Source organism: Babylonia areolata, chromosome 27 (genome assembly GCF_041734735.1).
Source record: "Babylonia areolata isolate BAREFJ2019XMU chromosome 27, ASM4173473v1, whole genome shotgun sequence".
NCBI lineage: Eukaryota > Metazoa > Mollusca > Gastropoda > Neogastropoda > Buccinidae > Babylonia > Babylonia areolata.
In genome coordinates, this window is record NC_134902.1 from 33,428,005 (window position 1) to 33,443,878 (window position 15,874).

The 15,874-nt window shown below is 40.7% G+C and overlaps 1 protein-coding gene across 5 annotated transcripts in view; it reads left to right on the top strand.

Moving 5' to 3' along the window:
- LOC143301539 (homeodomain-interacting protein kinase 2-like) overlaps positions 1-15,874 on the top strand; it is a 62,928-nt gene that overhangs the window by 11,894 nt on the left and 35,160 nt on the right. For all 5 annotated transcript variants that reach the window (XR_013057809.1, XR_013057808.1, XM_076615910.1 and 2 more), the window contains exons 3-6: positions 5,073-5,196; positions 7,826-7,951; positions 14,290-14,376; positions 15,410-15,594. Coding sequence is in view for 3 of the 5 variants with exons in the window: in XM_076615910.1 (XP_076472025.1) it covers positions 5,073-5,196; positions 7,826-7,951; positions 14,290-14,376; positions 15,410-15,594 (522 nt within the window). In the remaining 2 variants the exon portion in view is untranslated. The remainder of the gene's footprint in view (positions 1-5,072; positions 5,197-7,825; positions 7,952-14,289; positions 14,377-15,409; positions 15,595-15,874) is intronic.

Consider the following 15,874-nt stretch of genomic DNA (forward strand, 5'->3'; position numbering starts at 1 on the left):
GCAATTAACATTTAATCGACTTTGCTTGGATTGTATCCTGCAATCTCACTGACTTTGTTGAAAGCTCAGTTGAGTAAACAAATGCACTGCTTTCATTTGAAGGTGAACCTGAAGTGGGCAGAGATGGTGAGCAAGAGGATTAAGGATGAACAAACATGTAGATGATGTATCCCAGCTGTTGGCAAGGAGAACAGGGTCACAGAGAAAACAGTCATCCATGCACTGACTCAGATAGGGGGAGGAGGAAAGATGGATTGATCAGCCAGGGAGAGAGAGGGAGGGAGAGAGAGAGAGAGAGGAGAGTGTGTGTGTGTGTGTGTGTGTGTGTTTACAGGCTAACCCTGTTACTGTTAGGGGTATGGAGTAAGGAAAAGAGAGAGCCGTTTTTCAAACATTATTCAAATAAAAGGAAAATGAGGAAAGGAATCCAGCTGGGCCACTGGTGAAACAATGACTAAAGTAGTTAAACGTAGCTTGCTCAGCTGTGTCTGGAGCACTGATTCTGTGCTTCTGGTTAAACTGCAACCATTTCAGCATTTAAAGCTTGTTTAGTTCACTTTTTTTTCTATTTTTGTGGGTGTTTTGTTACCTTTTGTAGGTGTTTGTGTTACCTTTACGCTTATCACTTCACAGTCTTTCAGTTTTACTGGTATTCAGCTGTCTTACAGTTGCAGTCTTGTCTACAGATGTATTCTGTTGTTGATAGTGACAGGGTTTACCGAACACACACACTATCACGTAGACACAGAGAACAAGCATAGGCATGACAGGGATCTGGGGAACAGGAGGGCAGATCGTGGGAAAAGGAGGGCTCAGGGTATTTACTAGTCAGTGTTGACAATTGAGAGCATTAAATGAATTCATTGTGGAGGCTTCAGAAAAGTGCTGGATACATTACTTCACAGACATAATACACTGTATGATACAGGCAGGAACATGCATTTTTCATTTTATTTTGTATGTTGCTTGACAGTAGTACACACAGACACACACACACACACATGTACACGCGCATGCACACACACACTCTCTCTCTCTCTCTCAAACACAGAACTTACACTGAATGAAGAAGAAATCTAGGTCTGAGAGAGTTGTCTGAACACACGTTTCCATAGTGCTCTGTTATTGTTAATCCGTGTGAATGGATAATCAGTCAGTACTTGCCTTCTATTACAGTTGTCCACTAGTTGAAGATATATTTTGTTTGCTTCACACTTGGACAACCATGAACACCAGGATTGATGACAAAATATTGCATAAGAACGCATGGGGAGGGAAAGGGAAATGAAAAAAAAACATATTTGTAGCTTGGTAGTGGGGAGTTGAGAGTGATAGACTGATATCAGAGAAAAAAGAAAAGTTAATTGAAATTAATCAATTTAAAGTCAGCCATTTATGTCAGGCATGTTGGGTGGCTGCTTTGTTGTTAACACTGTTTTTGTATCATGGACATATTGAGCCAGGAGACATGAATCGATCTCCAGTGTGTCCACACCAATTATGCTCCCTTCCATAGGAGTCCGTCCACGCAAGCGGTTTTTCCAGGGCTGACTTCATTTGGTCGATAGGAAGAGTGGAGGCAGTTCGTGACCAGACTGCATTGACTGGGGGTCTTTACCCTAGAAGTTGATCAATTTGCATGTGCTTCCTGCCTAGTAACCAGTACTTTTGACCCCCTGGGCCCTGTGTACAGAATATTTTTACATTGTTGACTGAACAGAATACCAGTTGTGTGTAGCATTGCTGGTCCAGGTTTTCACATGACCAGAAGGGGACCACATTGCCCTGACTAGTGAGGGAGAGAGGAGTTGGGTTGGTATCTTAGTGGCTGATAAAAACTGTCCCAAGTGTATGGAAAGGGCTGTTGTTGTGGCTGCCTGAGGGAGTTGGGGAGGAAGGAAGGGAAAGGGGATGTGTGTGTGTGTGTGTGTGTGTGTGTGTGCTGGCTGGGGTTCACAATCTCACTTGAACCCTTGAAGTGGTTGGAAGGGGCAGGTGTCTGCCGCTGATACACAGATACTGAGATAGGGGGAGAACAGGGCAAGGTAGCAGGCTGGTGTGACCCCTGAAGGGGGGCAACACTGTGTGTGTCTGCTCAGCTCCACAAGTGTCTTTGTTTCCCCCTGTACAGTGGAACAGGAGGGCTTTAGTCTTGAACAGGTCAGGGGAATAAAACAGAAGGTTGTTCCCTTGAGTATATGCTCACAGGAGCACGTACACACACACATGCAAGCACACTACCAGTCTACACGCTCAGACACATTCACTTCTTCACTGAAATGATGTTATACTGTACAATTCAGGCAGGAACATGAACACTGGTATTTTTCATGCTTGACTGGTGCATGCATGTGCATGCGTGCACACGTGCATGCACAAGCGCACACACACAGTGCACACACGCACATACACACACTCACACACTCTCTCTCTAAACACTCTCACACTCACACATGTGTACACACACACACACACACACACACACACACACACACACACACATATATATATATATATATATATATATATATATATATACATGAGCTGAGGTTCACTGGTGGTTACACACACACACACACACATATATATATATATATATATACACATGAGTTGAGGCTCACAGGTTGTTATTGTGGGCCAGGAACAAAGTGTAATTTGTTATTCTTATCTTGATCAGACAGATGAAATTACTGGACTTCCTCTCTTGTTCATATTAATTGGGTTTTAAGTTTCACACTGCGTCACAGTGTAAGACTGATGCAGCATGCCCAGCCTCACACACACACACACACACACACAAAGAATATAGCACAGTACAGCAGAACAACAGAGCAGCACAACACAACACAACACACACACATCACCACACCAAAGCCCTGACAAGCCAGTGCGTGCATGCACACACATTGCACCACACCATGCCAAGTCACATGACAGGACACCACACCACACCACACCGCACCCCCATGCAGCACCATAGGCACTTATCCACACACACACACACACACACAGACCCCCCTCCTGGAGGCCACATTTGTTTTTCTGCACTTGGATGCAGGCCCAGTCTGGATCAATAGGCCAGTGATTGAAACGCATTCCTTTCTGGGGGATAAAGAGGAGGGCTGGCTACAGATGTGATTCCCAATCCCTGCCCCCCCCCCCCCCCCCACCACACACACACACACTTCCCCCCTCCCCTGCCACTCACAACTTCCCTCCTAGTCTTTTGGCCTCCGAAGTTTAACACAGTGACAAAGTTTTTTTCCTGTTTGTGTGCTTGCTTTGGTGGGGTGGAGATGATTACTGGGTGCTCACACAATAGCGCAAACCGCATCAGATGTGTGCATGGATATACTGTGATTCACACCACCACACACACACACACACACACACAAACAGAACACACACACTCACAGTCATATTCTCTCTGTCTCTCTCTCTCTCTCTCTCTGTCTTGTCTGTCTCTTTCTCTCTGACTTGCACTCACCCATTCACTCACAGGATATATTTATAATATTTATAATAGATACACTTGTGATCATTTCTCATCAGTTTATGAAGTAATCAGAACAAGTGTATATAATTATAAACAGGTGGAGTGAGAAATATATTTAACTTCAAATCATGTACCTGCAGATGCAAGGTTCTTTAAAGATCTATCAGTATCAGTCCATGTAATGATGTATACATCGCAGTCTAGCTGTGTTGGGGGGCACCCATGATCTGGGCTAGAGTCCAATGAAGAGTGCCTATTTCTAGACGAGTTTGTCTTAAATTAATATTGGAAGATGCTTTTTTTAGAGTTTGCCACTGTGTGTGTTAATTGTGTAAAAGCTTTAAAAAGTTTCAAAACAATTTTTGAATTGATGGTGATTAAAATTTTTTTTTTTTTTGTTTTTTTGAGAGGGACTCTTTTGTATATTTTGTGTTTTGTATATTTTGTGTTAATAATTCAGTTACATAGGGCAGCTTAACCTCCACACTACTCTATGAACTTCAGTGCTGCATTCTGTAAAAGATTTGCAAACTTGGCTGCTGAGCCCGCCTTCCTTTTCCCCTTTCTGTGCTGGTCTTGATGTAAAACAGACCCTCACTCTACAAGCTGTCTGAGGGGGGTGCTTTGCCACTTGTGTTCAAAACCTGCTGCCAGAACATTTCAGGGGAGAACTAATAAAGCTGGCACTGCCCCTTTACCCCCCACCCTCATTTCTCCCTTCCTCTTGTTTCCTGCCAAGCATGCCAAGAATTTCTGAACTGAGTGTATTCTTTATTTTCAGAGAAAAGCAATGAAGAATGCAGACATCTGCGCAGCATGTTAAAATTATGGTGGATAATTCATTTGTGCTTGCAACTTGAAATTTTTTTTTTAAAAATTTTTTTTTACCACATTTGTTTTTCAGTGCAGAGATAAGAAGTATTTTTATTGATACTCGTGCACAAAAATCATCCTGATATATTTAGCTTACGCTTGAATGTGTGTTCACTCATACACAGGCTCTTTGTCCCACATCTCTTACACACACACACACACACACACACACACACACATACACACACTATTCTAGAGTGAAAGAACGCCCCCCTCTACTCCCTCCCCCCACCCCCAGTGTAATGAGAAGGCAGTATTATCTGTTAATTTTATGAAACACTTTCCCTCTTTTCCAGAGAGACTAAATAATGGGAAACCCTGTCTTGTTACCAGAAAACAGTACTGTTTCCAGTTTTCACTTTCTCAGGACGAGTGATTTATGATTTACTGTTCATTTTCTTTTTCATGTTCTTTTTAAAGTGAGTGACATGAAATGATGAATAGTTTAAACTGTTTCTGGAAAAAAAATCATTTTCTTGCATTTCTGGTGGGGGCTGTGACCAATGTGTGTTGAAGGTCAAAGTCGCATCAATGTGTAAGTTTTGACAGATGATCTGCTTTGCGGTGTTCTTTTTTTCTTCTTTCTTTTTTTTGATTTCTTTGCTGGATTAAAATGGCATTACAAGTGAGTCTTGAAGTTGAAGGCCTTGCTTTCTTGGGTACATTACCGGGGGTCTGTGACCAATGTGTGTGTGTATTTCAGGGCTCCTGAGATCCTGTTGGGGCTGCCTTTCTCGGAGGCCATTGACATGTGGTCGCTGGGATGTGTCATTGCCGAGCTGTTCCTGGGCTGGCCTCTGTATCCTGGTTCTTCAGAATACGATCAGGTTGGTTTGGGTGAAATAACTGTAGGTTTTGGTGATGGTGACAACTTGTTAGGGATGTAGTGTGCACTTTGTGCACTCTTTAATTTGTGCGAGTTAAATGAAACCTTTTGGGGGTGAAATACTTCTTGGTTTTAGTGATGGTGACAACTTGAAAGGGATTTAGCTGTGTGTACACGTGGTGCACTCTTTAATTTTTGCAAGTTAAATGGGTCAGAGAAAGGGAAGACAAGTGTATGTTGTAAAGAAAGTGCCAGATAGACAGAAAGAACGGAATAAGAATGAATGTGTTTGCTTGTAAGTGTATGCCTGCTATCTGTTCACTTGTCACTCCAATCAGAACGTGCTCTCCCCAAAACACGAAACACTTATTAACCACATCCTTTTATTTATTATTAAGAAAGATATCAAAAGCTGCTATTCATGGCCTGGACTGGAATATAATTTTTTTTAGGGGGGGAGGGGGGGGTGGGGGGGAGAATTTTAACTTCACCACCTTGAATGTTTTTCAGCAGTCTCGCCAGCTCCTGGCTCCTCACTCAGCAAGTCCCGATGGTCCCACCATCACGTTCATCATCTGTGCCAATAGTTCGTCCCGATGGTCCCACCATCCAGTTCTATGAAGTCCTGTGCCCAGTCCATGGCACCTAGGCACAAAGCAAAACCCGTGGCCTGTCCCCAGCCACTAGATGCCTTTACAGGCAAAAAAATGTCCCTAACCTGGACAGCTTCATGACACCATCTGACAACAAATCTGCACTTCACAGCAGCACATCACATTCATAACTCATTGTATGATTACAAAAATGCACGTGAAACCATTTTTCAAAAGAAACAATTCCCAATCCCCCGATATAAAAGTTGCCCTGTAAAAAAATGGATCTAGGAAAGTAGTGTATCAAAATAACAAATTCCAATCCCCGATATAAATATGTTGCCCTGTAAAAAAATGGATCTAGGAAAATAGGATACCATTTTCTTTACATATGTCCAGTTAAAGATACAAAGAAGGGGCGTGGAAGTCTCTCTATTTGAGTTTTAATTGTAGAAATGCCTCCATTGACCTTAAATGTGTCTTGCATGCAGGGAGTGTCATTATTGATGTCCCCATTGTACTGGTGTTTCACTGGTTTCTTTCTTTCAACTTTATCACTCTCTTAGTCCCACTCTCCTGTCCATTTGAAGGGGGGGAAAGAAACTCTCTTTTATTATTATTATTTTTTAAAACATAGGGCTCCGTTTCTCTGCCTTGTTACAGAGACGGTACAGAATATTAGTGTTTCTATGCTGTGCCAAGCTAAGAAGCAGGAGACATCTCACTGATCTTATTCTGAGCAAAATTGTTTTGGATTGTTTTGAAGAGGTCTGTAGGAGACTTAATGTTTTGGCTTCAATTCACTTATCACCTTGGAACATTTCCAGCTGATGTGAAAGAGTGCATATTGTTAACAAAGTGCTGTTGTTTTGTTTCCTCCCATCTGTATCCACCCAGCTTTTACTTGTTTATTTATGCAGCAAACACTTGGCAGTGTTACAACACACAGTACTGAGATTGTTTTCCAGTTGTGCCTGGGAGGGAAGGGGGTGAACTTTTATATCTGTTAATAGTGAGCCTTTGTCATTGTCTTTTTGATATGACAAAGTCATGACTTTCAAACAATACAACATTGAAAAACCTCCTGTATTATAAAATAAGGATGTGGACACTGGAACAATGCCCATTTCTGTCCAATCAACTTGCTTGATTTTTTAATTAAAAAAAAAAAAAAAATTTTTTTTTGCATTATATACTGCTATACATGTACTGTAGTGTTGTCTGATCCAGAGAAATGTTGTTGAGTAAAAAATTTTTACCTTCCTGATAGACTGTAGTGAGGCATACCTGGAGTTTCCTTGATTGAATAGTCAGTTATTTAGTTGGTTTGAGTGTGTGTGTGTGTGTGTGTGTGTGTGTGTGTGTACTTGATTAAACAAGAGTAATAAACATATGTTCTCAAATAAAAGCATTTCACATATTCGCTTTTAAAAACATTGCAATTAATTATTACATCGTAATTATTAAACAAATATATTTAGAATATGGACGTTAGCATTAGACATATTCCATTGTACATTCATCCTGCATATTGCACATTATTCCTCCTACATATTGCACATTCATTATAACCAATTGTCACATTTTTAAGCTCAGTAAACACACACACACACACACACACACACACACACACACAACTAGAACAAGGTACAGCCTATCATGCACGGACTTTCACACATCTTACATGAGAGTGCATGCGCGCGCACACATACACACACAGTTCTCAAGAATTTAAAAGTTGGATTGAACGTGGAATAAAAGTCTCCAGAGCTCTGGATTTCAACTTAAAAGTTCTGTAGCGTCGTCCTGATGGCAATAGCTCATAATACTTGCTAAAATATGGGTGTCGCCAGTTGCTATCTGCCTGCTTTTTTTAACCACTCGACTTTCATACAGCTCTTGCATACTAGCTTGTTTCACTCCCACAATTTTACTGCATACACTCATGGCATCGTTCAAAACACGCATACTCCTCACTCCCAAACTTCCACACCAGCACATAAATGAAACTGTGACCTGTGTGTTGTCTTTATTCAGATCCGGTACATCTCCCAGACTCAGGGCCTCCCCCCAGAACAACTGCTGAGCCGGGCGACAAAGACAACACGTTTCTTCATCCATGAAGCCAATGAGACTGGCTTCCAGGGCTTTTGGAGGCTCAAGGTCAGTTCCTCACCAGTCCACCCCGCCCCCCCCTCTCTCTGTCTCCTCCTCCCTCCTCCCCTTGGGCCTTCACTTCAATTCTGGCGCCCTCCCTCCTCCCCTTGGGCCTTCACTTCAATTCTGGCGTGCCCTCTCTCTCTCCAAGGAGAAGAAACTGAGGAAGGAAGTGGAAGGGAGGGAGGAAGGGGGGGGAGAAGAGAGAGAGATTCTCAGAGAGATTGACAGTGACTTTGTGACTTTTTCTTTCTTTCTTTCTTTCTTTTTTAACTGCTAGACTTAAGTAATTTCATTGCTTGTTATCCACAACCAGTTTTACTTGTTATAGTAAAACCTTCAGACACATTAATCAATGAAAAGTGATCATTATGTGATATTGTGATATAGTATGAATTACCTGAATCAGTGAAAAAAATGCGTTTTGTTGAATTATAGTATGTTTGGCAGTGGTGTTGGTGATGCATATTTCCGGATTGTGAACATTTTATTTTGTCACATTTTCAACTTGTTCATTACAAACATTATTCAGGTAATTTGCACTAAAATATCATATTTTCTGGACAAAAGGATATCTGCACACACAAAATCATACTAGAACAACCACAATATAAAAAAAAAGAAAAAGAAATAGATACATAATGCATTGTGACTTCTGCAAGTGATAATATGGATGTGAGGCCACGCCCCCTCAGTCTCCACCCCCCTCTTCACCCCTCTCACAGGGTCACTTTATCCAGTTCTCATCAGAGCGTGTTGGCTGAGTGCCAAGAAAATAGCCCACACTGTGTCCTGCTCAAAATTTGGTGACTTCTGTCGTCTGCTAGAGCTGAACAGCCGGCATCACTCAGTGATAGTTTATCTATAAATGTTCACCACTGTCTTCTCCTTTGAATTTATGCTTCAATTCTTTCTGAGCATCAGGTAAAGAAAGTAATCTTAGTTGATTTAGTTCGCCACAATCGCATGTCTTGAGCACGGAGTCTTGATGAGCGAGCGAGGAGAGGAGCCAGGCAAAGACTGCGGCCTGTAATCCAACCAAAACGTTCAAATAAAGGACTGCCTTATGATGCAGATGGTGTTTCTAGCTATGAATAGAATCTAGAAAGATTCCCCAAGCTAAAGCTACCAGCATTTTTGTCAACGAACTGAATGTAAAGCAGGGAAAAGTCGGAATATTTCGATGACGAGTTATCTCGTCATTGTGGCAGCGAAGCGGATATGCTTTCCATGACGAGTTATCTCGTCATATAGGCAGCCTAGGGGTTAAACCCTTTGAGCCCTGACCACTGCTTTACCGGTGGCAGAGAAAAATGACATAATGCCCAGCCACCGGTTGAGTGGTGCGTAAACACTTGAAGCGTGCAGAGTCTCAGCCTGGCGCGTCAGGGCAGAAATCAGGGACAAAACATGCGAGAAAACAACTGTACACAACACAACAAGTAATTGATATGCTTCATGATTTATCGAAGTAGAGTATGACAATGATAGTGAGGTGGAATTCGAATCAGATAATTTTGCTACAGATAGTGATGTTGAAAATGAATCTGAGCATGCAGAATCAGTTGATCAAAGGAGGCGTGTCAGGTTGAGACTCAGCACGCTTCATGGTAGAAATCGATCTTTTTTTATCCAAAGCACATGCACAAAACACAGTGAAAAGGCGCAGCAATGTTGGTACTATGTTGGCTGACATCAGAATACAGCTTTTCTGATTGGCTCTTCAATATAAGTCAACCAATAGAAAAACACAAGTGTTTATGCACCGCTCAACCGGTGGCCAGGCATTATGCCACCCCTCCACACCACCGGTAAAGCGGTGGTCAGGGCTCAAAGGATTAAAAATTCAGACAAGCTTATAGTACAGAATCATAGCCTGTGTGAGTGACATACTTACAAGTTTCTCATAATTCTATTCTGTCACCCAACATACATGGGCGAGAGAGCAAGACAGGGTGCAATCACTGTCACAATCACTTCACTGGTGAGAAGCAAAGCCTGTTATTCCTGTCAGGCAGTCAGATTCAGTGTCACAAACAGATAACTTGTGTGCAGTGTGTCTGTATTGGTTCTGTTCACCATTGAGGGGGTGTTGAAAGGTCAGACATCTAGTCCATAATGTATGCCTATCAGTCTGCCTCTGTGACCCAGACCCCCCAGCCCCACCCCATCCCAACCCACCCTAGGGGTAATAATCTGATGAAGGTCAGGGGTATTATTATGCTTGGAGCTGTGCCATAAACCACCTGAGCCATATGTAACACAAACAGGACAGCTTGGTGATGGATGATTGCTGTTTGCTGACTGGTGTGTGTGTGTAAATATGTGTGTGTGTGTGTGTGTGTGCTGACTTTTGTGTGTGTGTGTGTGTGTGTGTGTGTAAATATGTGTGTGTGTGTGTGTGTGTGCTGACTTTTGTGTGTGTGTGTGTGTGTGTGTGTGTGTGTGTGAGAGAGAGAGAGAGAGAGATAGAGAGAGAGAGAGAGTGTCAGTCAGTCAGTCTGTCTGTCTGTCTGTGTGAGAGAGTTTGTCTGGACAAGAATGGTGAAGGTTTTATATGATAGCTGGTTTAGGGTGGTGGGTGGGGGTGGTGGAGACATCATAACATCTTTGTGATTCCAGTAACATCTTTGTGATTCCGAAAGAGATGAGTACTGTGTTGGAGGGGAAGTGGGTGTGTGGTTGTGTTGAAGTTGGGTGGATGTGGATGATTATGTTGTTGAACATGGTTTAACTCATTCATTATTGTTATCTGGGATTCAGAGAGAGAAAGAGATTGTGTGTGTATGTGTGTGCACATTTGCATGTATGTGTGCATATATAAAAAAAAACAACAACCCTGTCTATATGCACTTATCTTCTTGATTATAGTGGCATCACAATGATCTAAAAGGATGATGTGAGGAAAATATCATATTTAGTATTTTACGGATTTCCCAGGAAAGCAGAAATTAAGTTAACATTCTGAGAAATACGCATTCTAAGGAATGCATTAATATCTGTAAGAGAGGGCAGGATGCCTTTTACTGCCTTTCCCAGCTGACTAGCCCTGTCTACGCTGAAGTCTTAATGAATTGAAAAACCTGACCTTAACGATTGAAAGTTGATAGATTGTAAAAGTCAACTGTTGATTGTTCATCTTGATCAAATTTTCAAGGTACGGTGTAGAGGTTACACGTTTCCCAAGTGTGAGAAACTTGACAGTATTTCCCTCTAACATACTGAAGTCTTGACCTTGTTACAGACAGCTTAGAAAAATAACCAACCAAACAAAAAAACTAAAGAAAACAACAACAGAAAATAGTAAAGATAGGCCATGCAGAGGATCAGTGGCAAAGATTGCCAATCCTGATCAGTGAAAACATCAATTTATCAGAAATTTTTTGGCAGGAAAACTTGATGCCAGTGTTTGCTGTTGTTGTTGTTTTTTAAGCCAACAAGATATGGCCACAGATATTGGATCGATGTTGTCTAAAGGAATTTTGAAATAACAGTGCAGAGCTGCATTAGCATTAAATCAATAAACGCTATGCCGCCTCTGGATGAATTTGCAACGTAATTGCCTTTTAGAGGAAAACGTTTGGCAGTGAGACACATTACATGACCATGGCAGATCATTAATACACCCATCCTTATTAGAATAAAGTGTATAGAAAAAATATAATCAATATCAAGAATTAGCTAGATATGAGCATTGTAAGGTATGCAAAACTGGAACTAGAGCGTTGACAGTTTTGTGTTTTTTTAGGGTTTTTTTTTAATGTTTTTATTAGAAATCTGATGGGAATTTTTTTTTTTTTTTTTTTTTTTACAATAAATTACTTTTTTAGTATGGAATGGTCATAAAAAAGTAGGGCAGGGAGGAGGGGGAGGGGGGGTATTTGAAGTGGAAGAATGTGGGGTTGGAGGTGAAAACAGTTAAACTGAAAAAACACCAAAAAACAGCTGTTTGAATGCTTCTCAACTGTTATGTTGTGCAGCTATTTTGTTCACATGTGGAAAAGATTTATTGGTCATTAAAAATGTTTTACAAGTATTTGATTGTGGGTCCAGACCCTGATAACTTAATATTCTCATTATCTATAGAGAAAATGATACTGTTACACTTTGTGTATCATTTGACTGAGACAGTTGAAGAGGAATTGTTTTTGTTTGTCTGCAATTTTTTTGTTTGTTTGGTTGGTTGGGTTTTTTTTTTTTTTGGTTTGTTTTTTTGTTTTGGTTTTAATAATCTTTAATTATTCAACAATTCACATGATTACAATGCAATGAATGACAAAAGAGCATCAACAAGCTTAAAGCTTATACTATGCTCACTACATTGCAGTTCAATTTAATCATGACGGCTGATGAACCATATTATCAGTTGTATCAAATAACATTCACACATGATAAACAGTAAGTAATGAAATAATGAAATAAAACAAATGAACAAACAGTACATAATATAGTAAACTAATGCTAATATCAATATTAACAGAAGAAGTCCCTTATGCCAAACGTGATCAAAAGCTTTAGATATATCCTTCGAAGCTTTTTTATGCAGAGGATTTACACATGCTGTTTTGTATATAAGAGGAAATTTTTGGTTCATGAAGGCTTTCGTTGAAAATCCTAGTCAGTGGGTCTAGAATGGCTGGCAATGAGGCGATTAACAATCTATTATGGACAAGATCTGGCCCTACTGCTTTATTTTTATTTAGATCTAGAATAACACCTATGTCTGTAAGTTCTAAGTCGAGGAATGGAATGTCAGGTAAATCATTTTCGCTATCTTCAAGAGTGGATTGTAAAATGAAATAGTTGTTAAAAACATCAGCTTTATCTTTGTTTTTATAATAGACAATACTGTTAGATATAATAGGGGGGATTTCATCTGACCCAACACCTTTCTTTCTCAAAAATGACTTGACAAGTTTCCACCATTCTTTTGTTCCCAAATTGGATGAAGTTGTTATCTTATTTTCTAAATTGGTGATATACTCAAGTTGTCTTTGTTTTTCTCTATATGTAACATAGTTCCTAAAACGCGGAAATTGTAGCCAGTCTTCTGGTTGGTTTGTTTGTTTAGCTAATTTATGAATTATTTTACGTTCGTCTATTAGCAGCCTAATTTCATCTGTCATCCAAGGGACATCATTTGGTTGTACAGTGGTAGTCTTCATTGGCATACATTGCTTAGCTTTATCCATTATAATATTTGAAAACGTTTCCACACTTTCGTCAATTGTTTTATTATTGGTCACTTCGTCCCAATTAACCTGGTGTAGGAGATTGCAAAATTTATATCTATCTAACTTATTGTAATTAAAAATTGTTCTTTTAAATGACTGTTCTCTAACTACTGTATTCCTGACAACCACATAAGGTACACAATGGTCACTGCAGATAGCAGGCATGACATCCGTTGATTTGATCATACTGGGGCTTTGAGTAAGTATAAGATCTAAGCATGAACTTGTTACTGCAGTAATCCTCGTTGGTTCATTTATTAACTGTTTAATATGGTACTGATTCAAAATATCTACTAAGTGGGGTGATGGTTTTGTTAGGAAATCAGTATTAAAATCGCCAAGAATCAAGAATTTGTTTGTGGTGTCATTGGCTCTACATATGCTTTCTTCGATCAAATTCCATTAATTAGCGTTAGAGTTAGGTGGACGATAAAAAGATCCAGCTAATAAACTTGTTTGATCTAATTTTGTCTCAACCCATACAGCCTCTAAACGTGAAGGTCATTGCGAGGTTTACAATATAAATTATTTTTCACATAAATAGCAACGCCGCCATGTGGATCGTTTGTTCTGTCACATCTAACAGGTGGATGGAAGTTTGTAATTTGGATGGAACTGTTGGTGTCTAAATCTGAAAGCCATGTTTCAGATACTGTGATGATATCAAAGTTAACATACTCAGCTTCTAATAAATCAATCTTATTTCTCATATTGCGGATATTTACATGCATGATACTGAGGTCCATGTTATTGTTTGGGTCTGGATTGGTTTCTATGTCACCAGACAAAAGCAGTAGCAACTGTTGGACCAGAGTGAAACATTTAAATAGACTGTAATTACTTCTTGGCTGGCTCATGTCAGAAGAAGAAGCAAAGTTTTTCTTTAGAAGATTGCTATACTCGCTTATATTGCATTCTGATGTAAGAAAATGAGCAAAAACAGAAAGTTATACTGTGTGGGTACTCCAGAAAAGACATTATGAAGAATTGTAAGATGACTGACTTGTTTACAAAAGATAAATGTCTAGTTTTGACCAAAGTTTTGATGAGGACAACAGAATCCATGAGAGTTAATAGATATATTCGACCAAATATTGTGTTTTATTTCAGACTCCGGAGGAAAATGAAGCTGAGACAAAAATCAAATCAAAGGAAGCCAGAAAATACATCTTTAACTGCCTGGATGACATTGGCCAGGTAAGTACATTTGATTTGGCTGCAGAATGATCTTGTGTTGATGTGTTTACAACAAGAAAAACAAGTGCTTACGATTGTGTGCATGTGAAAAGGGAGGGGAGGGGGTGGGGGAAGGGGATTGGTACAAAAATGAGCATGATTTTGAATAAAAGGGGTCTAGAGGGTCATGGAATGAAGAGGGATGAAAGATGACTCCATTGACTGTAATGAAAATTTATATATTTTTTTAAAAGTTAAACACACGTATGTCTTTACTATTGGCTCAGCTTTAGCTAATGCCAATCTGTAGTACAAGCCTAGTGTTGAGCCGAAGGACAGGCGCTGTATGAGCATAATGATAATAATACATGATTTTTCTATGGTGCAATATCCAGTACCAATGCTGCTCAAAGTGCTTCACATCATCAAGTTGAATATAAACATGCCTTAAAAAACATTTCAACCGCATGCACCTGTCAATCAGTCAGTCAGTCTCTCTCGTTTAGATCAACGTTTCAACCGCATGCACCTGTCAATCAGTCAGTCTCTCTTTCTCCTTTAGATCAACGTTTCAACCGCATGCACCTGTCAGTCAGTCAGTCTCTCTCGTTTAGATCAACGTTTCAACCGCATGCACCTGTCAGTCAGTCTCTCTTTCTCTTTAAGATCAACATTTCAGCCGCATGCACCTGTCAGTTAGTCAGTCTCTCTTTCTCTTTTAGATCAGCATTTCAACCGCATGCACCTGTCAATCAGTCAGTCTCTCTTTCTCCTTTAGATCAGCATTTCAACCGCATGCACCTGTCAATCAGTCTCTCTTTCTCCTTTAGATCAGCATTTCAACCGCATGCACCTGTCAATCAGTCAGTCTCTCTTTCTCCTTTAGATCAGCATTTCAACCGCATGCACCTGTCAATCAGTCAGTCTCTCTTTCTCCTTTAGATCAGCATTTCAACCGCATGCACCTGTCAATCAGTCAGTCTCTCTTTCTCTTTTAGATCAATGTTTCAACCGCATGCACCTGTCAATCAGTCAGTCTCTCTTTCTCCTTTAGATCAACGTGCCGACGGACCTGGAGGGCAGTGAGCTGCTGGTGGAGAAGCTGGACCGGCACCAGTTCATCGAGCTGCTCAAGTACATGCTGACGCTGGAGCAGGGGGCGCGCATCACACCCGCCGAGGCTCTGGGCCACAGCTTCATCAACCTGGCGCACCTGGCCGACTACGCTCACCTCAACATGTGGGTGTCTGTGGTTTTTGGCTCTTTGTCTTCATGGTGGTGGTGGTGGTGGTTCTGTTCTGTTCTCTTTTGTTTTCTTTTCTCCTCCCTTGGCTGGGTTGCAAAAAGCGATCTCTTCAGCATTACCTGGCTCTTGTCTTGGTGGTGGTGGTTCAATTCCGTTAAGTTTTCTTCTCCCCTCTGGGCTGGGTTACAGAAAGCAATCTCAGCAGCATTAAGTCTGGATAATGTCGAGATTCCCCCCCTACACTCCCCCCAGACCTCTCCAGTCAACGCTAAT